Source organism: Saccopteryx bilineata, chromosome 2, assembly GCF_036850765.1.
Source record: "Saccopteryx bilineata isolate mSacBil1 chromosome 2, mSacBil1_pri_phased_curated, whole genome shotgun sequence".
NCBI lineage: Eukaryota > Metazoa > Chordata > Mammalia > Chiroptera > Emballonuridae > Saccopteryx > Saccopteryx bilineata.
This window is the reverse complement of record NC_089491.1, coordinates 42,540,517-42,561,850: the sequence shown is the minus strand read 5'-3', so window position 1 is coordinate 42,561,850 and position 21,334 is coordinate 42,540,517. Positions and strand designations below refer to the sequence as shown.

At 37.2% G+C, this 21,334-nt stretch overlaps 1 protein-coding gene across 4 annotated transcripts in view; it reads right to left on the bottom strand.

The window, feature by feature from the left end:
• AGTPBP1 (ATP/GTP binding carboxypeptidase 1) overlaps positions 1 to 21,334 on the bottom strand; it is a 163,152-nt gene that overhangs the window by 77,406 nt on the left and 64,412 nt on the right. For all 4 annotated transcript variants that reach the window (XM_066256967.1, XM_066256969.1, XM_066256968.1 and 1 more), the window contains exons 12-13: positions 12,713 to 12,810; positions 8,025 to 8,141 (exon numbers count right to left, since the gene is read on the bottom strand). In XM_066256967.1, coding sequence (XP_066113064.1) covers positions 8,025 to 8,141; positions 12,713 to 12,810 — 215 coding nt within the window. The remainder of the gene's footprint in view (positions 1 to 8,024; positions 8,142 to 12,712; positions 12,811 to 21,334) is intronic.

Here is a 21,334-nt window from a genome sequence, read left to right as displayed (position 1 = left end):
GGGCCCCAAAGTGGGCCGATGCCCAGGGTGTTCGAAGAGCAACAGGGGGGTGAGTATGTCTGGAACCTAATGAACAAGATGAATTTAAGAGGAAAAAGAGAGCCAGATACCGTAAGGCCTTGCAGGCTATTGTAAAAATTCTGGATTTTATTTTGAAAGTTTTGAGAAGAGTTTTTCTACATCCTATGGGAAAACAACACACAGATTCCAAAAGGCAATGAATCCCAAACAAGATTTAAAACTAGAACACCCCACTTAATAAACACTACTGGAAACGACAGACATAGCGCTGAAGCTAAAAATGTTATCCAAACGTCAAAAGAAAAAATTTCTTATAAAGTTAAGACAGCCCTGGCCAGCTGGCTCAGTGGTAGAGCATCAGCCCAGTATGTGGATGTCCTGGATTGAATTCCCAGTCAGGGCACATAGGAGAAGAGACCATTTGCTTCTCCACCCTCCCCCTCTCCCTCCTCTCTCTCTAATTCACTCTTCCCCTCCTACAGACATGGCTCAGTTGGAGCAAGCTGGCCCCAGGAGCTGAGGATGGCTCCATGGCCTTGCCTCAGGTGCTAAAATAGTTCGGGTGCCAAGCAACAGAGCAATGGCCCCAGATGGGAACAGCATCACCCCATAGGAAGCTTGCTGGGAGGATCCTGGTAGGGTGCATATGGCAGTTAGTTTGCCTCCCTGCTTCTCACTTAAGAAAAAATAATATAAAAAAATAATAAAGATGTATATTCATCATACCTACTACCCACCAATTTCACTTGCAGATGTTTATTTAACCAAAAGAAATGAAGAAATACTTCCACAAAAGCTATGTATGCTCATGTTGGTATCAATTTTATTCATAATAGCCCCAAACTGCAAACATTCCAATGCTCATCAATAAATGGATGGATTAAAAAATTGTGATGTACTCATACAATGAAATACTACTCAGCAATAAGAAAACTACTTATCATGTAATAATATGGGTGAAACTAAAAAACATGTTGAACAAAAGAAGACTTAAACAAAACCATACTATATGATTTCAGTTGTAAAAAGTTCTAGAACAAGCGAAATTAACCTGGAGTGACAGATAGCAGGTCAGTAGTTATCTGGGAAGGAGATGAGAAGACTGAATAAAAGGGACTTAGGGAGACTTTCTGGGGTGACAGAAATAGTTTCTTATTTTGACTGGGTTGGTAGTTACACAATTATAGAAATCTATTGAAACTCAGTGCACTTAAATGTATGTAATTTATTGCATATAAATTATAGTTCAATAAAGTTGATTCTAATAAATAAGCCAGAAAAAAAAGACTGAATTTCAAAAATGAGTACAAAATACACTTTCAGACCGAAAGATAGAAAGACAGTCAGACACTAAGACATATTTCAAACAGAAGGAAAGTAATTAAGAAAGTCTGAGAAACAAGAATAAAAAATTTAAAAATAGTAAAATGTCAGTAAATCTTAAACACTGAATGTAAAACACAAAGCAATACCTTCATATGTTTTTTTTTTAAGCCAGAGTTAAAATATGTATTAAAAGCATATAAGTTGGTGGCGGAGCTGATGACACTTTTAAGTCCTCTAAGTTTCCTTTGAAAAGTTCTCCAGAGAAGGAGGAAAGGAAGGCCCCAATTAACTTCAGAATTTAGAAAATATATGTTTCATATCAAGAGTCACTAAAAGTTCTGCATATATGTCAATACTCAAACTTACACTTTAAGTGAATATAGTTTATTATATGTACCATATTTTTCACTCCCTAAGACACACCTGACCATAAGACAAACCTAGGGTTTTAAGAAGGAAAAGAAGAAACAAAATATTCTGAACCAAATGGTGTGTTAAAATACAGTGTGTCCGTAAAATCATGGTGCACTTTTGACCGATCACAGGAAAGCAACAAAAGACGATAGAAATGTGAAATCTGCACCAAATAAAAGGAAAACCCTCCCAGTTTCTGTAGGATGATGTGGCAGCATGTGCAGATGATGACGTAACACCGTGTATACAGCAAAGCAGCCCACGGCCATGCCAGTCGAGATGTAGACGGTACAGAGGAAAGTTCAGTGTGTTCTGTGGCTCGCTAAATTCGAATCCATGACCAAAGTGCAATGTGAGTATCAGCGCATTTATAACGAAGCGCCACCACATAGGAATAACATTACTCGGTGGGATAAGCAGTTGAAGGAACCAGCAGTTTGGTGGAGAAACCCCGTTCTGGTAGGCCATCAGTCAGTGACGAGTCTGTAGAGGCTATATGAGATAGCTACCTAAGGAGCCCTAAAAAATCTGTGAGCCTACATCGAACTGCACTGAATAGGTATGAAACTGGGAGAGTTTTCCTTTTATTTGGTGCAGATTTCACATTTCTGTCATCTTTTGTTGCTTTCCTGTGACCGGTCAAAGGTGCACCACGACTTTACGGACACACTATACTTAATAAAATACCGTATTTTTCACTCCATTAGATGCACGAGCATTCTCCCCTCCACTTTTGGGGGAAAAAAAGTGCGTCTTCTGGAGCAAAAAGTATGGTAAATTACACCTCAATAAAGTTGTTTAAAATAAAAAATAGCAAGACTGTATAGCACTCAAACTAGAAAGGGTGAAACAAGAAAAAATATTACCCAAATAAAGGCAAAGAAACAAAAATATAGAGAAAAACAAACGGAAATACAAAATAAGATCTCATAAAGATAAAGATAAAGATAGGAATAATGTTATATAAATGAATTATTATTAAATACCCCAGTTAAATGGTAAAGACTCAGGCTTGATTTTTTTAAATCAAATTATATGCCGTTTAAAAAATACACATATAAAGATATCAAAGCTGGAAGTAAAATATTTTAAGATACTATAAAAATAACCAAAATTAAACTATATTAATGTTTTAAAAATCTTTTTGCCTTGTCTGACCAGGCGGTGGCGCAGTGGATAGAGCGTCGGACTGGGATGCAAAGGACCCAGGGTCGAGACCCCAAGGTTGCCAGCTTGAGCGCGGGCTCATCTGGTTTGAGCAAAAGCCCACCAGCTTGAACCCAAAGTTGCTGGCTCGAGCAAGGGGTTATTTGGTCTGCTGAAGGCCCGCAGTCAAGGCACATATGAGAAAGCAATCAGTGAACAACTAAGGTGTCGAAACGCGCAATGAAAAACTAATGATTAATGCTTCTCATCTCTCTCTGTTCCTGTCTGTGTGTCCCTGTCTATCCCTCGCTCTGACTCACTCTCTGTCTCTGTAAAAAATAAATAAATAAATAAAAACCTTTTTGCCTTAAAATCTTAAAGATAGTAACTCCATAATGTTAAAAGGTTGAAAAGGAAATCAATTTCCATTTATACGACACATAAGCCTCAAAAAAATATAACAAAAACTGATCAACCTGCAAAAAGAGAGACACATTCACAATCACAGAAATTTTCAACATATTCTACACAGTAATTGATAGCATAAGAATAAAAAATAAAAAATAAAGATCTCATCATGATTAGCAATCTTTTCCTAATAGGGAAATACACAACCCATGCCTAACTGCAGAACTCTGTCAAGGACACATGAAATAGTAACAAAACTCCACCATATTTAAACCACCAAATAACCCTCAAAAATATCAAAGGATTATAAGAATAAAGAAGTATATCCTCTTATCCTAAAACTATATGCTAGAAATCAATAAGAAATTGCAAATTAAAAAGCCAGCATTGACATTAACAAAAACTCAAATAAAAAGATCATAATGGAAATAGTTTCAAAATAAAGATAATAAAAATACTGAAAATCAAAGCTTTTATGATATAGCTAAAACAGTAGAATAAAATTTATCACCCAAAAATGTAAATACTGAATAAGAAAAAATGCTGAAGCCTTTCTTAACATGGTAATACAAAAAAAAAAAAAAAAGATAAAGGTCAAGAAAAAGAAAGAACAAAAACTAAAAAAAAAAAATCAAGACAGCCTGACCTGGAGTGGCACAGTGGATAAGCGTCGACCTGGAAATGCTGAGGTCGCCGGTTCAAAACCTTGGGCTTGCCTGGTCAAGGCACATATGGGAGTTGATGCTTCCAGCTCCTCCCCCCTTCTCTCTCTCTGTCTCTCCTCTCTCTCTCTCTCTCTCTGTCTCTCTCTCTCCCTCTCTCTCTCCTCTTTAAAAATGAATAAATAAAATAAAATTAATAAAAAAATCAAGACATGGCACTGTATGGACATCATTTAGAAATATGGGGATTAACTTCAGAAACATGTAAAAAGTGATTGTAGGAAATAGCAGGTAGGAGGGGTCAATAGTTTTCCTGATTAAACTATGTAACACTATTTGACTCTTAAAACTCTGTCCATGTATAACTTTAATAAAAATTTAAAACTAAATTTAAAAGAGGGCAAAAAGTAATAAAAATAAAGCATAACAAAAGTTCATATGTCATCATGCTACCACAGATGTAAAGGGGAAAAAGCTGTAAAAATGTAAAATTTTGACACTTCCCATATTCTACTGTCAAGAAACAAAAGCAAATGAAACTGTATTTGTCATTATGAATAAATAATTATAGCTTTTAAAGCATGGTAAGGTCCTCTAAAAAACAGTCTGCTGATAATTACTTTATTAATTTCATAGGTTGCCTTCAAATGAGTTCATTTTGCCTCCATTTGGCCATTAAATAATAGATTTAATACATCTGGAAACAAAGTGGATGGTGTCCTGGCTGGGTTGCTCAGTGGATAAAGTGTCAATCCAGTACACCAAGATTGTGTGTTTGATCCCCAGTCAGGGGACATAGGAGAAGCAATTAATGAGGACATAACTAAATGGAACAACTAAGTGGAACAAGGAATTAATGCTTCTCTCTCTCTCTCTCTCTCTCTCTTTCCCTTCCCTCCCCCCTTCCTCTATCAATGGAAAAATTTTTTTAAATGTGGGTAGTGTTCAGGATTTAATATACACATTGAGTAATTTTAAGCGTCACTGGTCGATGTAGAAAATGATATACAAAGCAAAGTAGAAAAAGTCAGATTATCAATTTCATTTATGTTTACTATCTCAGTATTCTTCAATAACCTGTCTGCAAACCAGTACTGGTCTGCCAGAAATTTTGTGCCAGTTCATGAAAGAGTTAATCCATCACCCTGATGTTGTATAAAGATGGAAAGCCACTGTACTATCTCATGAGCTGCCAGAATTTGATATAATGATGGATGAAAAAACATTCTTTCAAACATTTCTTATCTAGAACCAACCAATATTTTTAATCCTCAAAAGTACATAATTTAAGTATCACTGCCTGTATGTAGTTCCAATACAGCCTTCAAAAAATAGAAACTACAGTATTTGAACAGTGCATTCCTCTAAAACCTAAAAATTAGAGAGCCAAGTGTCAGTATAACTACTTTAGAAATGATTTTCCAACTATGTAAATAAAAGATAACATGGTATTTCCTGCAACATATGCTGCAGAAATAGAGCTAATTATTCTACATAAAACTTTATGGCAAAATAAAGACTATGTTAATAATTATGTTCTATCTGAAAGACTTAAAGTAGCTTCTCTTGATTAAACACAGTAAAAAGAAATACTTACTTAGGAAGACTTTTCAGAAATCTCTCACTTAGACAAACTTGTCTTTACCATCTGACTCTGAACACACAAAGTCAGACCAAAAGTAGGAACCTGCTGTAGAAGCAGCCAAACAAAAGAGCAAGTTGGCCAGCTGTTCATAGGTACCAAGCAAGAAACCATCAAGGGTAGCCTGCTCCAGGTGAACATCCTATCCTTCACACCCATTAAAGACTAACTCCTCTCCATCCCTACAATTTTTAAGCACATAGAGAAGAAAGGAGGTGACTTCTTCACACAATAATCAATTCCTTCCCCAAATCCCTTCCATAATATTCTTCTGCTTTGAGTTAGCTGTATTTGTTATCTCTCTGGTTTTATTTTTAAGTGGTTTTTACCTGGTTACAAAGGTGTTAAAAGAGCAGCCAGATACTTCCTGTAGGTTGACAGTAAGAAAAGACCCTATATCCTTTCCCAAATGTCTCTTCTTACCTTCTTTCTCATTTTGACAAATACCCTCTCTTTCAATTCCTGCCCCTTTTTTTAGCATTTCTGATTTCAGAGTACCTTCCTATCCTTAATGTATGGGGGGAACCAAGACCATGGGGAAGAGAGGAGGGCCACTTGCTGCTGCTCCTACTACAGCCAAGCGTGTATGCTCACAAAGAGAAACCTGAATAACTGGAACTGTGAAATGGAAACATCAGCTAACAACTATTCCTCTTTCATTATTTCTCACAGATGACCTCACACTGAAGTCATTTTCTTTAGACTGGGAATTAAATATAAAGAATTTAGGGGCACTGGGGTTTGAGTAAGAGCTAAATAAATCTGAGAGGATCTGCTCCAAGTCCTTTTTATTTTTTTAGTTTATGATCCTGGGCAGTTTCAGACTTATTTTCAAGGACCCATCACAAGCAAGCAGCACAATGAGAATAAGAAACTAATTAATAATAAAACTACCATATGACCCAGCAATCCATTTACTGGGTATCTACCCTAAAAACTCAAAAACATTGGTAAATACATGTGCACCCCCATGTTCATCACAGCATTATCACAATGGTGAAGACATGGAAATAACCAAAATGTCCCTTGATAGAGCATTGGATAAAGAAGATGCAGTACATATATACAATGGAATACTACTCAGCCATAAGAAATGATGACATAGTGCCATTTACAACACCATCGATGGACCTTGAGAACATTAACTGAGTGAAATAAGTAAATCAAAAAAGTTGAGAACTGTATGATTTCACACATTGGTGAAATATAAAACTGAGACTTGTAGACATAGATAAAAGTAGTTATGGAGGAGTAGGAGGGCAAAAGGAAGGACATGGGGAGGGGGTGGGGGAAGGGTGGAAAGAGGGACCAAATATATGGTGACTGAAAATGATTTGACTTTGGGTGATGGGTATACAACATAATCGACAGTTCAAATGCTATAGAAATGTTTAACTGAAACCTACGTACTCATGCATCAATGTCACCCTGTTAAATTTAATTTTCTAAATAAAATAATAATAAAAAAAGAAACCACTATAGATCTACTAATTGCCATCATTCGATCAGCTTTACTTGCTGTGTAATCCAGGCTGTCTAATTATGTTTCAGGAAACAAAGGAGGGCAATAAATGTTAGCAAGAAGTCGTTCTCACTATGAACCAACTTAAAAACTTTGAGTTGCCTTCCTCTCTCCTAGACATTCCACAATTACACAATGACTTTCAGGGGGACAAAACCCAACATGCATAGACTATACATATTTTAAATTCAGCTATTTTGGGGTTTTTTTTTTCGTTTTGTTGTTGTTTTGTGGCAGAGAGAGAGAGTCAGAGAGAGGGACGGATAGGGACAGACAGACAGGAAGGGAGAGAAACATCAATTCTTTGTTGCGGCTCCTTAGTTGTTCATTGATTGATTTCTCATAAGAGTTTTGATGGGGGGGGTGCTACAGCAGACCGAGTGACCCCTTGTTCAAGCCAGCAACCTTGGGCTCAAGCTGGTGAGCCCTGCTCAAACCAGATGAGCCCGAGTTCAAGCTGGCGACCTCGATGTCTCGAACCTGGGTCCTCCACATCCCAGTCCGATGCAATATCCACTGCGCCATCACCTGGTCAGGCTAAATTCAGCTGTTTCTTAGCTTTCATCCTCCCTCCGTTGAATGCAACTGTTACAAAGAAGACTTTAAAATAAGATTTTTAAATGCCATTTTAAAGAATACTTTTTAAAGAGTAAAAACTACATCAAGTAAAGTGAAAAGCCAAACTGATGAAAAAATTAAAAGAGCTAGTCCTCTTGTTTTACAGATAAGCAATTTATACCCAGAATGCTGAAGTAATTGTCCAATGTCATTCAGGAAAGCAATACTACTTTCATTTTTTAGAAATAAAAAAATTATACACCTAAGGGAAAGAAAAAACTTTTTCTTAAAATCAGTTAAGATGCTGAATTTTCTATATGTATACCTGAAAATCATCAACAAGCTCAGGGAAAAGGTGTTCATACATTTTAAGTTCTTCTATCGTTCGTCCTGGTTCTTGCTGGGGTTTGAGCTTGTTAATATCCGTTTCAATATCATCATTCTGAAATAATAAAAATTGCATGTCACCATTTAAGAAAACATAAAATTACAAAACATATTTCAGATTTAAGGTTTTCCATATTATTACTTATAATTAGAAAATAATCACTGAATAAAGGGTGTATCCATTTTACTGTAAATTAAAATTTGCTTGTATTTTTAGGTTGTTGTTGTATTATTGTTGTTTGGTTCTTTTGATTTGCTTTTGTCAAAAAATTTTCTAATAAAACATAGTATTTGGGCTCAAGATAGAAAAACTAGTGTCAAAATCAAGACTAAAGTAAGCTCCCCCAATTACCCTAATAGCCATCATTTTGACTTATTAAAGGGCAGGTAAACTTAAGAAAACTAAATTGAAAAGCTTAAGAATATAATGGTGCTGGTGATAATCAAAATAATATTTATTGAGTACTGAAAATAAATGAAGCACTATGCTAAGGATTTTACATTTATTATCTAATTTACTCTGCACACGAACACCGTGAAATAATAGTACTGTCTCCATTTTTTATTTAATTAATTGTGTTCACATAGATTCTAGTTTCACCCAGAATGCATCCCCCTCCCCCTTATTCCCTTCAACATCTCCCTTACTCCCCTCCCAAGAGCGCCCTCCCCCTTCCCTTCAGGTTTATCTCATCCTATCATCCCCTTTCTCTCTCTCCTCTTTTCCTCTGGTCCTTTCGATCCCTCCTCTGTCTCAATTCCATTCCTCAGTTCTCATTGTTCCCTGGATTCCTCAAATGAGTGTGGTCATATGATATTTTTCTTCCTCTACCTGGCTTATTTCACTTAACATAATAGTTTCCAGGTCCATCCATGTTGTTGCAAAAGGTAATATTTCCTTCTTTTTCATGGCCCCATAGTATTCCATTATACATATGTACCACTGCTTTTTAATCCACTTGTCCACTGATGGACACTTGGGCTGTTTCCAGATCTTCACTATTGTGAACAATGCTACCATAAACACGGGGGTGCATTTCTTTTTTTCAGTTGGTGATATGATGTTCTTGGGATATATTCCCAAAAGTGGGATGGCTGGATCAAAAGGCAGATCCATTTTTAATTTTTGAAGAATCTCCATACTGTTTTCCACAGTGGCTGCACCAGTCTGCATTCCCACCAACAGTGCAGGAGGGTTCCCTTTCTCCACATCCTCGCCAGCACTTATGGTATGTTGTTTTGTTGATTAGCACCATTCTGACTGGTGTGGATGCCAAGATGGTAGCAGAGTAGGCAGACACACAGACTCCCAGCTCACAACACCAAACTGGATTATAAATTAATTTAGGAACAATTAGCATGAAAAACCAACTTTGGACTATAAGAACAGCTCTCAAAAACCAAAGAGCAAAGAAGAAGCCACACCGAGCCTGGTAGGGAGCATCGAGGAACGGTGGGTCTCCCCTGCTTCTTGGAACAAAGGGGGGGTGAGGCAGGGAGCCCAGAAAAGCTCTTATTCCAAGGAAAAGAGCAGAAAATATCGCTCACAGCCACTTGCCTGGGGACCTGGGAACAAGGTGTGCTGAGAGGGCTGGCTTGTCTTCCAAAAGGAAAGTGGGGGGAGAGAGACAGATGGTGACGGGCAGAGGAATGCATGGGATGACCTGAGAAGCTGACTCATCTAGTGCTGGAGGCGGCCATAGCTGGGGGAGGGGTTGATCCCTCAACACAGCACAAGCCTAAAGTGGTTCCGGTTGACTCACTTCCAGAAATCTCTCCAGCTCCAATCAGCACAACAAAACACAGCTGAAAACAGGAAGGGGGGAGAAGAGGCAGTAACTCAGGTCTCCATGGAGATCTGAGATACACCTCCCCCTACTGAAGCAGAGAAAGCACTCTCCGGGGGTAGCTGCATGGATAAGAAAACAGGACCCATACATATGCTGTCTACAAGAGACACAACTCAAAACAAAAGATACACATAGACTAAAGGTAAAAGGATGGAAAAAAATATTTCATGCAAATGGAAATGAAAAAAAAGCTGGAGTAGCAATACTTATGTCAGACAAAATGGACTTTAAAACAAAGGCTACAGTAAGAGATAAAGTTCACTACATAATGATAAAGGGAGCAATCCAACAGGAAGATATAACCATTATAAATATCTATGCACCTAATATAGGAGCAGACTTTGATGGATATAAAGGGTGAGATCAACAGCAATACTATAATAGGTAGGGGATTTCAATACCCCACTAACATTATTAGATAGATCCTCAAGGAAGAAAATTAATGAAGAAACAGCAGACTTAAAGGACACACTAGATCAACTGGATTTAATAGATATCTTCAGAACCTTTCACCCTAAAGCAGCAGAATATACATTCTTTTCAAGTGCTCATGGTACATTCTCTAGGATAGACCACCTGTTAGGGCACAAAAGCAGTCTCAACAAATTTAAGAAGATTGAAATCATATCAAGCACTTTCTCTGATCACAATGGCATGAAACTAGAAATCAACCACAACAGAAAAACTGAAAAATTCTCAAACACACGGAAACTAAATAGCATGTTATTAAATAATGAATGGATTAACAATGAGATCAAAGAAGAAGAAAAAAAATTCCTAGAAATGAATGATTATGAGCATACAACAACTCAAAATTTATGGGACACAGCAAAAGCAGTACTGAGAGGAAAGTTCATAGCACTACGAGCATACTTTAAGAAGCTAGAAAAAGCTCAAATAAACAACTTAACCCTGCATCTAAAAGTACTACCTCCATTTAACTGAGGAGAAAACAGGTACAGAGAGGTTAAGTGGCTTGCTCAAAATTACACAGCTTACAAATAGAGGAGCCAGGACACCCGGGTTGTCAGTGACTCCAGAGCAAACTCTTTTAGTTAACACAATACACTACCTCAAGAGAGACTAATGATTATCATGCACTCTTGTATTCCATGGTCAAGAAAGTACCTTACGGCCCTGGCCAGTTGGCTCAGTGGTAGAGCGTCGGCCTGGCGTGCAGGAGTCCCGGGTTCAATTCCCAGCCAGGGCACACAGGAGAAGCATCCATCTGCTTCTCCACCCTCCCCCTCTCCTTCCTCTCTGTCTCTCTCTTCCCCTCCCGCAACCAAGGCTCCATTGGAGCAAAGTTGGCCCAGGCGCTGAGGATGGCTCCATGGCCTCTGCCTCAGGCGCTAGAATGGCCCTGGTTGCAACAGAGCAACGCCCCAGATGGGCAGAGCATCGCCCCCTGGTGAGCATGCCAGGTGGATCTCGGTCGGGCGCATGCAGGAGTCTGTCTGACTGCCTCCCTGTTTCCAACTTCAAAAAATACAAAAAAAAAAAAAGAAAGTACCCTTAAAAAAGTTCAGTATCACCATTCACTCTGTTTTTCACGGAAAAGAAAGGAATGGAACAACAGCCAGAAATCATTTCCATGACCCTTTGGGAAAGAAGAGGGTAAGTTTAGAAGAGAAGCTATTCTCTAGGGCCTTCAACTACTCTGGCCTCACACAAATGCAAACTCATTATTACCTTCACTGGTGGCTAAAGAGAGATGATAAGACCATTTATTAATTTTCAATTGGTATTCATTTTAAATTTTTCATTTATCTTACTACCACAAAGTTAACTACTTATTTTTCTGCCTTATTTTACTATGCTTCAACCTCAAAATGCTTTACAAACCTGTACCTGACTATATTTATACATTTCATAATAAGTAATTTAAAAGGAAAAACATACTATGCATTTCTTATATTTCATACTCAGAAATTTAGCTATTATTTGTATAACCAATAAGATGTCCCTCATTGCTATAAACAGCTTGGTTTTACTTAAAGAGTATCATGTTAATTACTGTATCATTATTATATAATTATTATTACATGAATATGTAATTTCACATATCTTAGATTATGCATTGCAGTATCAAAAATATATAATTTTCTTGACTAGCATGTAATAAAGAATACAATGCTTTCAAAATAACAAAGTAATTTACAGTGGCATTATCTTCTCTAGGTATACTAGATCAATGTTCAATATTATTTGTGAAAATGCTGCCTTAAAATAGCGGCTGCCTGCATTTAAAAAAAAAGACTTGACCTATAGCTAGTATTACATTTTCTAGTACAGAAACATATTATGTCTATCTAGTTTTTCATATCTATGATTTCTCTGATCAGTGTTTTGTGATTGTCAAGATATAAATTTTTCCATATATTATATAAGATATACTCCTAAGTAGTTAATAGTTCAGTGCTATTGTAAATGGTACTTTAAAAATGTTTACCTACATCTTCATTGCTAATTCATATAATTTTTAATATTTAATGTTCTATATTTATATACAGAATAAACTTTTTAATATTAAAAATAAGAACTTACATGTAAAACATGTATAGTGAGTAAAGAATTCACTGGCCTTTTTCAGACCGATGCATTCAAAGTAACATTATTTTCTCTTTCAAAAGGTTTACTGTCCATAGTCAGCCATGATAAAAAGATGTGGACAGAATAAATTAATCTACCATTAACTACATCTATTTATACAATCTTTGTTTTACAACTGGGTATTCAATCTATTAAGTTGACTGATGCAGATATTAATACCAACCTTAAAATTTTGATCTAGGTCATCTTCATTTTCGGTTTCATTTTCAGCTTCTAAATCAGTATCATCGTTGTCATCACTTTCATCTACTACATCATCCACTGTGATACAAAATGTGCTATAAGTAAGTAGGTCAGAGGTAAGCATTCTACAACATACATATCCAAAGATAGAATGTTTTATGTATCTATATACATAAAGTATTTCAATCACAAAAAAAAATTAAATTAAATTTCTTATTAAAAATGTCTCTAAGGCTGTAGCAGGTATTGAAAAACCTATGAGACAAAGTAAAAATGCTTTAAAATTTGGAAAAGCACTGTAAAAATGAGTGGGTTTTTTTTACTAATGTTTTGTTTTTAAAAAATAATGTCTTATGGGCCCTGGCCGGTTGGCTCAGCGGTAGAGCGTCGGCCTGGCGTGCGGGGGACCCGGGTTCGATTCCCGGCCAGGGCACATAGGAGAAGCGCCCATTTGCTTCTCCACCTCCCCCCCTTCCTCTCTGTCTCTCTCTTCCCCTCCCGCAGCCAAGGCTCCATTGGAGCAAAGATGGCCCGGGCGCTGGGGATGGCTCCTTGGCCTCTGCCCCAGGCGCTAGAGTGGCTCTGGTCACGGCAGAGCGACACCCCGGAGAGACAGAGCGTCGCCCCCTGGTGGGCAGAGCATCACCCCTGGTGGGCGCATGCGGGAGTCTGTCTGTCTCTCCCCGTTTCCAGCTTCAGAAAAATACAAAAAAAAAGAAGAAAATGTTAAAAAAATAATAATAATAATGTCTTATGTTACCACAGCTTGAATGAAGCATCTTGTTTCCCATTTATGATAAATTTTAACAATTCCTTTCATCTCATTCACAATTCACTTCCCATTTATTTGTTTCAGTGACTACCATGTGTCAGATACTGTGTTGTGTTCTGGGAATTTTTTAAAAGATGTGTAAGTAACAGTCCCTGCTCTCAGGGAGCTCATGAAAGTAAAGAGCAGAAAAGAGGAAACACGTAATTATATTAAAGAAGATATACATTAATGAAAGCATACACTTAAAAATGCTGTGGGAAAGCAAGAGATGGAATAACATAATTGCCAACTGCTTGGGGCCAAGGGCTCATCAGTGGTCACTCGACTATACAGGTAACAAATAAGCAGTAACTTGAAGAAAGATTGCAGCTTTCTGGGCAAGCATAGCATGGGTGAGTGTGGAAAAAGAAATAATAATGCTAAAATTAAAAATTTAATGATATAGTTGGAAAATAATAGCTTAAATGTGACTTAACTTGTATGCTTGGGAAAGTACTAAGAGAAGCAAATAAGAATAAGAAAATGAAGGGTACAGGAGGCCAAGTAATTTAGATTTTTTAACCTGTGGAAGATAAGCGCTGAGGATTTTCAAAAGGAAAATGGATTAATTCAATTCATTTTTTTCAAAAGATCACCTTAGCAGGTGTGAAAGAGCAAGCATATATGTGGAGGGAGACCAATTAACAGGAAAAGACAACAGCAGCCAGTAATGGGGATGAAGAATGAATATACATTAGAGAAAATCTCATAGTATAGAAAAGGACATGAGGACCATGGATGTGGGGGAGACAAGGAATGAAGAGTAAAGGAGTTATTGTGAGAGTACTGGAGTAAATAACTGAGTGTTGTTTTTTTTTGTAGGGATATCTCAAAAGGATACTGTTCTAAACTTTTTTACTTTTTAACTCTATTGAAGAATAATTGACCAATATAATTGTATATATTTAAAGTATACAAATGATGATTTATTTTTAATTAAGTGAGAGGAGGGGAGGCAGAGAGACAGACTCCCGCTCGGCAACCGAGCTATTTTAGCACCTGAGGTAAAAGCCATGGAGCCATCCTCAGCGCCCAGAGCCAAGTTGCTTGAACCATTCAAGCCATGGCTGTGGGAGGGGAAGAGAGAGAGAAGAAGGAAGCCGGGGTGGAGAAGCAGATGGTCACTTATCCTGTGTGCCCTGACCAGGAATCGAACCCAGGACTTCCACATGCTGGGTCGATGCTCTACTGCTGAGCCAACCAGCCAAGGCCATGATGATTTGATATACATATACATTGTAAAGTAATTACCAACATGAAGATAATTAACACATCTAATCAGCTCGCATAATTAACATTGTTAACGTGTGTTTGTGTGTTTGTATGTGTGTGTGTGTGTGAATGTTTAAAAATTACTCTCAACCTAAGTTGGTTACTGAGAGTAAATAGACAACTGGATAAAAAGTTGTATACACATACACAATGAAATATTACCCATAAAAAGGAATGAAATCTTAGCATTTGCAACAGCATGCATAAACCTAGAAGTGAAATAAGTCAGACAGAGAAAGACAAACACCACATAATTTAATTTACATGTGGAATCTAAAAAACAAAATAAACAAAAAAATAAAAGCAGGCTTATAGATGCAAAGAACAGCCTGATGTTTACCAGATGGGAGGGGTTTGGGGGACCAGGTTTAAAAGGTGAAGAAGGGATAAGTACAAATTGGTAGTGATATAATAGTCACAGGTATGTAATAAGTCACAGGCACAGGGAATATAGTCCATAGTAGTGTTATAACTACGTACGGGCATAGGTGGGTACATTAGTCCATAGTAGTGTTATAACTACGTATGGGTATAGGAGAATCACTTCCTAAAGTATGTTTATCTAACCTTTATGTTGTACACCTGAAACCAATACAAAATAATATAACAATGTAAAATGTAATTGAAAAAACTTGTTTTAATTTTTTTTAAATTTACTCTCAAAAACTTTCACATATAAAATACCAGGTTATTAACTACAGTCACCATGTACTTTAGACCCTCAGAACTTAATCCTTTTTTTTTCCTTAATCCTTTTTTTTAAGTGAGAGGAGGGGAGATAGTAAGACAGACTCCCACATGCACCCCAACCAGGATCCACCCAGCAACCCCATCGAAGCTGATGTTCATGTACCAACCTATTTTTAGCACCTGAGGTTGAGACGCTCAGACCAACTGAGCTAATCCTCAGCACCCAGGGCTAACACTCAAATCAATCATACTACTGGCTGCAGAAGGGGAAGAGGGAGAAAAAGGGGAGATGGAAGGGGAAAGATGTCACTTCTCCTATGTGCCCTGACCAGGAACCAAACGCAGGACATCCATATGCAAGGCCAACACTTATCCACTGAGCCACTGGCCAGGGCCCAGAACTTAATCTTAAAACTGAAAAATTTCTACCCTTTGACCCTTACCAATCTCCTAACCCCTAGTGTCTAACATTCTATTTTCTGTTTCTACGAAATCAGTTGTTTTTAAGCTCCCACATATAAGTGATACTACACAATATTTGTCTTTCTGTCCGGCGTATTTCACTTTAACATAGTGCCCTCCTGACTTACCCATGTTTGTCGCAAATGGCAGGAAATCCTTAGTTTTTATTGGCTGAGTAATATTCACATATCTATCTCATATATTCTACATATCTGTCTCATATATAGATATAGCTATAGATACAGATATAATCTCTTTTTCAATATCCATTCATCTATCAAAGGACATTTAGACTGTTTCCAAATCTTCACTATTGTGAGCCATGCTGCAATGAACATGGGTGTGCAGATATCTCTTCAAGATGATTTTGATTCCTTTTGGATATATACCCAGGAGTGTAACTGCTAAACCAAATAAATAGGTCTATTTTTAATTTTTGAGGAACTTATATACTGTTTCCCATATTAGCTGTACCATTTTACATTCCCACCAGTAATTTATGAGGGCTCCGTTTCCTCCACATTGTTGCCAAGATTTGCTCTTGTCTTTTTCATAATAGCATTCTAACAGGTGTGAGGTGATATAGATCACTGTTGTTCTGACTTGTATTTTCCTAATGATTGGTGATGATGATGATAACCCTTTTATATACCTATTGGATATTTGTATACTTTGGGGAAATGTTTATCCAGGTTCTTTGCCGATTTCTAAATTGGATTACTTGTTTTGTACTAGTCAGTTGCAAGACTTATTTAAATATTTTGGATATTAACTCCTTGTCAGGTATATGGTTTACAAATACTGCATTGTTTCCTTTACTATGCTGAATATCTTTAGTTTGATGTAGTCCCACTCATTTATTTCACTTTCTATTGCCCATTTTTTTTTGGTGTCTTATTCAAGAACTCATTACCCAAACCAATGTCAGGAATCTTTTCCCCTAAGTTTTCTTCTAGAAGTTTTACAGTTTCAAGTCTTATATATATTTAAGTGTTTGATCTATTTCATGTAATTCTTGTTAGTGGTATAAAATAGTGGTGCTTTTTCATTCTTTTACATGGGGATATCTAGTTTTCCAAAAAACCATTTTAAACAGACTTTTTCCTCATTGTGTTTGTGGTACCCTTATCAAATTAATTGATCCTATGTGCGTGGGTTTATGTCTGGGCTCTCTATTCTGTTACATAATCTATGTGCCTGCCTTGAGTACCATACAGCTCTGATTATTAAAGCTTTGTAATAGTCTGAAATCAAGAACTGCAATGCCTCCAGCTTTGTTCTTGTTTCTCAGGATTGCTTGATTATTTGTCTTTTGTGGTTTCACACAAATGTTAATTTTTTAAAAATAATTCTGTGAAAAAAATCACTTTTTAAAGGAATTGTGTTGAATCTGACGAGATCGGGCGCGTTCAGAGTGGTATGGCCGTAGACTTGTGTTGAATCTGTAGATCACTTTGGGTAGTATGAATATCTTGGGTTAATCCTTCTAACCCAAGAACAGGGGTTACCTTTCCATTTATTTGTGTACTCTCACAATCTCTTTCATCACTGTCTTATAGTTTTCAGTGTGCAGGTCTTTCAACTCCGTGGTAAAATTTACCCCAAAGGATTTTATTGTTTTTGATGCTATTGTAAATGTGACTGCACTCTTAATTTCTCTTTTAGTTCACTGTTAGTGTATAGAAATGCAACTGATTTTTGTATATTGATTTTATATCCTGATTCTTTTCTGAATTCATTTATTAGATCTAAACAATTTTTGGTGTTGACTTCAGGTTTCCTATAAGATCACATCATCTGCAAAGATAATTTATTTCTTCCTTTCTGATTTGAATGCTTTTTATTTCCTTTTCTAGCCTAATTGCTATCACAAGGATATTCAGTATTATATCAAATAGAAATATCAAGAGCATCCTGGTCATGTTCCTGATCTTCGGGGAAAGGCTTTTAGCTTTTCACCATTGAGTATGGTGTTAGCTATGGGATTATCATACATGGTCTTTGTTATGATGAGGTTTTTGTCATTCCTTCTATAACTAATTTGTTAAGTGTTTTTTTTTATCATGAAAGGGTTTTGAATTTTGCAAGTGCTTTTTCTGCATCTAGTGAGATGATCATATAATTTCTGTCCTTCAGTGTACCACATTTTTATTTGTGAAATGTTGAAACATCCTTGCATCCCAGAGAAGAATCCCACTAGATCACAGTGTATGACCCTTTTTGTTTTTAAATTGTTTACTCTGTTGAGAATTTTTGATCTACGTTCATCACTAATATTGGACTATAACCTTCTTTTCTTAGAGTCCTAGCTTGGCTTTGGTATCAGGATAATGCTGGTTCGGTAAGATGAGTTTGTTTTGTTTTTGTTTTTGTTTTTAGACTTTATTCACTTAGAAGATAGAAAGAGGGAGAGAGAGAGAGAGAGAGAGAGAGAGAGAGAGAGAGAGAGAGAGAGAGAGAGAGAGAGAAATAAGGGGGAGAGGAGCAGGAAACATCAACTCCCATATGTGCCTTGGCCTGGCAAGCCCAGGGTTTCGAACCGGCGACCTCAGCATTCCAGGTTGATACTTTATCCACTGAGCCACCACAGGTCAAGCCTGTAAGATGAGTTTGGAAGTGTTCCTTCTTCTTCAGTTTTTGGAAGAGTTTAACAATTCTCATTAGGCCCTGGCCAGTTGGCTCAGTGGTAGAGCATCAGCCTAGCCTGTGCAAGTCCTGGGTTCAATTCCCAGTCAGGGCACACAGAAGCAACCATCTGCTTCTCCATTTCTTCCCCTCTCCCCCTCAATCCCTTCCCCTCTCTCTCTCTTCTCTCCTCCTACAGCCATGGATCAAATGGTTCAAACAAGTTGGCCCCAGACACTGAGGATGGCTCCATAGCCTTGCCTCAGGCACTAAAATAGCTCAGTTGCAGAGTAGCAGAGCAGCGGCCCATGTGGGCAGAACATTGCCTGTCGGGGGTATGCTGGGTGGATTCCAGTTGGGGTGCAAGTGGGAATCTGTCTCTCTGCCTCTCCGCCTCTCCATTTTTTTTAAAAAAAGGAATTCTCTTTAAATGTTTGGTAGAAGTCACTGTGAGCCATGTCTGGTCCTGGGCTTTTGTTGGGAGATTTTAAATTACTGATTCAGTCTCCTTAGTAGTAGTTGATCTGTTCAGATTTTCTATTTCTTCATGATTCAGTTTTGACAGGTATTATATTTCTAGGAATTTATTCATTTCTTTTAGGATGTCCAATTTATTGGGAGTATAACTATTCATAGTAATCTCTTATAATCCTTTATAATTTTGTTATCAGTTGTAAAACCTCCTTTTTCATTTATGTGTATTCTTACTTCTTTAGCTAAAGGTTTGTCAATTTTGTTTTTAAAAAAACTATTCATTTATCATTTGTATTTGTCCACTTCATTTATTTCTGCTCCAATCTTTATTATTTTCTTCCTTCTGTTAACTTTTTTTTAAATTTTTTAAGATTTGTTTTGTGACCCAACATATGATCTATCCTGGAGAATGTTGTGTGTGTGCTTGAGAAGAATGTGTTTCCTGCTGCTACTGGATGGAATTTTCTGTATATGTCTGTTAGGTCTATTTGGTCTAACGTGTCGTTCAAATCCATTATTTCCTTATTTTCTGTCTGAACTATCTACTCATTGCTGAAAGTAGAATACTGAAGTCCCCTATTATACAATAACTGCATTGATATTTATTTATCCTTTTAGATCCATTAATAATTGTTTAATATATTATATTTAGGTGCTCCAGTGTTGGGTGTATATGTTTATAATGATTATATCCTCTTCAGGAATTGACCCCTTATCATTACATAATAAACTTCTTTATCTCTTGCTACATTTTTTAAGTTAAAGTCATTTTGTATAATGTAAGTATAGCTAATCCTCCTCTCTTTCGGTTTCCATTTGCAAGGAATACCTTCTTTTATTCCTTCATTTTCAGCTTATGAGTACCCTAACACTTAAATGAGTCTCATGTTGGCAGAGTATAGTGGGTTGCTTTATCAATCCATTCAAATATTCTGTCTTTCAATTGGAAATTTTTAACTTTATATTAAGACTATTATTTATAAGTAAGGACTTATTATTGCCATTTTGTTCATTGTTTTATGATTGTTTTATAGTTCCTTTCTTCCTCTCTTGCTGTATTTGTGAGTTGATGATTTTTTTTGTAGTGGTATACTTTGATCCTCTTATCCTAATTATTTATCTATTATTGTTTTGTGGTTACCATTGGGCTTCCACAATACATTGTATCATTATTGCCTATTTTAAATGGATAACAGCTTAACTTCAATTGCATAAAAACATTCTATATGCTTGAGTTCAAAGTGATTTATATGCCATCATTTCAATACCAGTGTATTTTGAATTTTACTATATATACTTTTATCAGTAAATTTTATAATTTCATGTTTTCTTATAATAGCATCTATTTGTTTTATTTATTTATTTATTTATTTATTTATTTTTAACAGAGACAGAGAGAGAGTCAGAGAGAGGAATAGACAGGGACAGACAGACAAGAACAGAGAGATGAGAAGCATCAATCATTAGTTTTTCATTGCGCATTGCAAGACCTTAGTTGTTCATTAATTGCTTTCTCATATGTGCCTTGACTATGGACCTTCACCAGACCAAGTAACCCCTTGCTCGAGCCAGCAACTTTGGGTCCAAGCTAGTGAGCTTTGCTCAAACCAGATGAGCCCGTGCTCAAGCTGGCGACCTCAGGATCTCGAACCTGGGTCCTCTGCATCTCAGTCCGATGCTCTATCCACTTCGCCACCGCCTGGTCAGGCAGCATCTATTTGTTTTAGCTTAAAGAGCCGCCTTCAGTACTTCATGTAAGGCAGGTCCAGTAGTGATACATTCCTTCAGCTTCTCTTTTTCTGAAATAATCTTCATCTCTCTAATATTTCTGCAGGAAAGCTTTTCTGGGTAAAGTATTCTAGGATGGCAGCTTTTTCCTTTGTGCACTATGAATACAGGGTGGGGCAAAAGTAGGTTTATAGTTGTTCATATGAAAAATAATGCAACAGTAAATAATAAAGCCCTGGCCGGTTGGCTCAGTGGTAGAGGGTCAGCTGGGCATGTGGATGTCCCAGGTTCGATTCCTGGTCAGGGCACACAGGAGAAGCACCCATCTGCTTCTCCACCTTTCCACCTCTCCTTTCTCTCTATCTCTCTCTTCCCCTACTGCAGCCAAGGCTCCATTGGAGCAAAGTTGGCCCAGTTGCTGAGGATGGCTCCATGGCCTCTGCCTCAGGTACTAGAATGGCTCTGGTTGCAACGGAGCAACACCCAGATGGGCAGAGCATTATTCTCTATTGGGCATGCCGGGTGGATTCCACAGTCAGG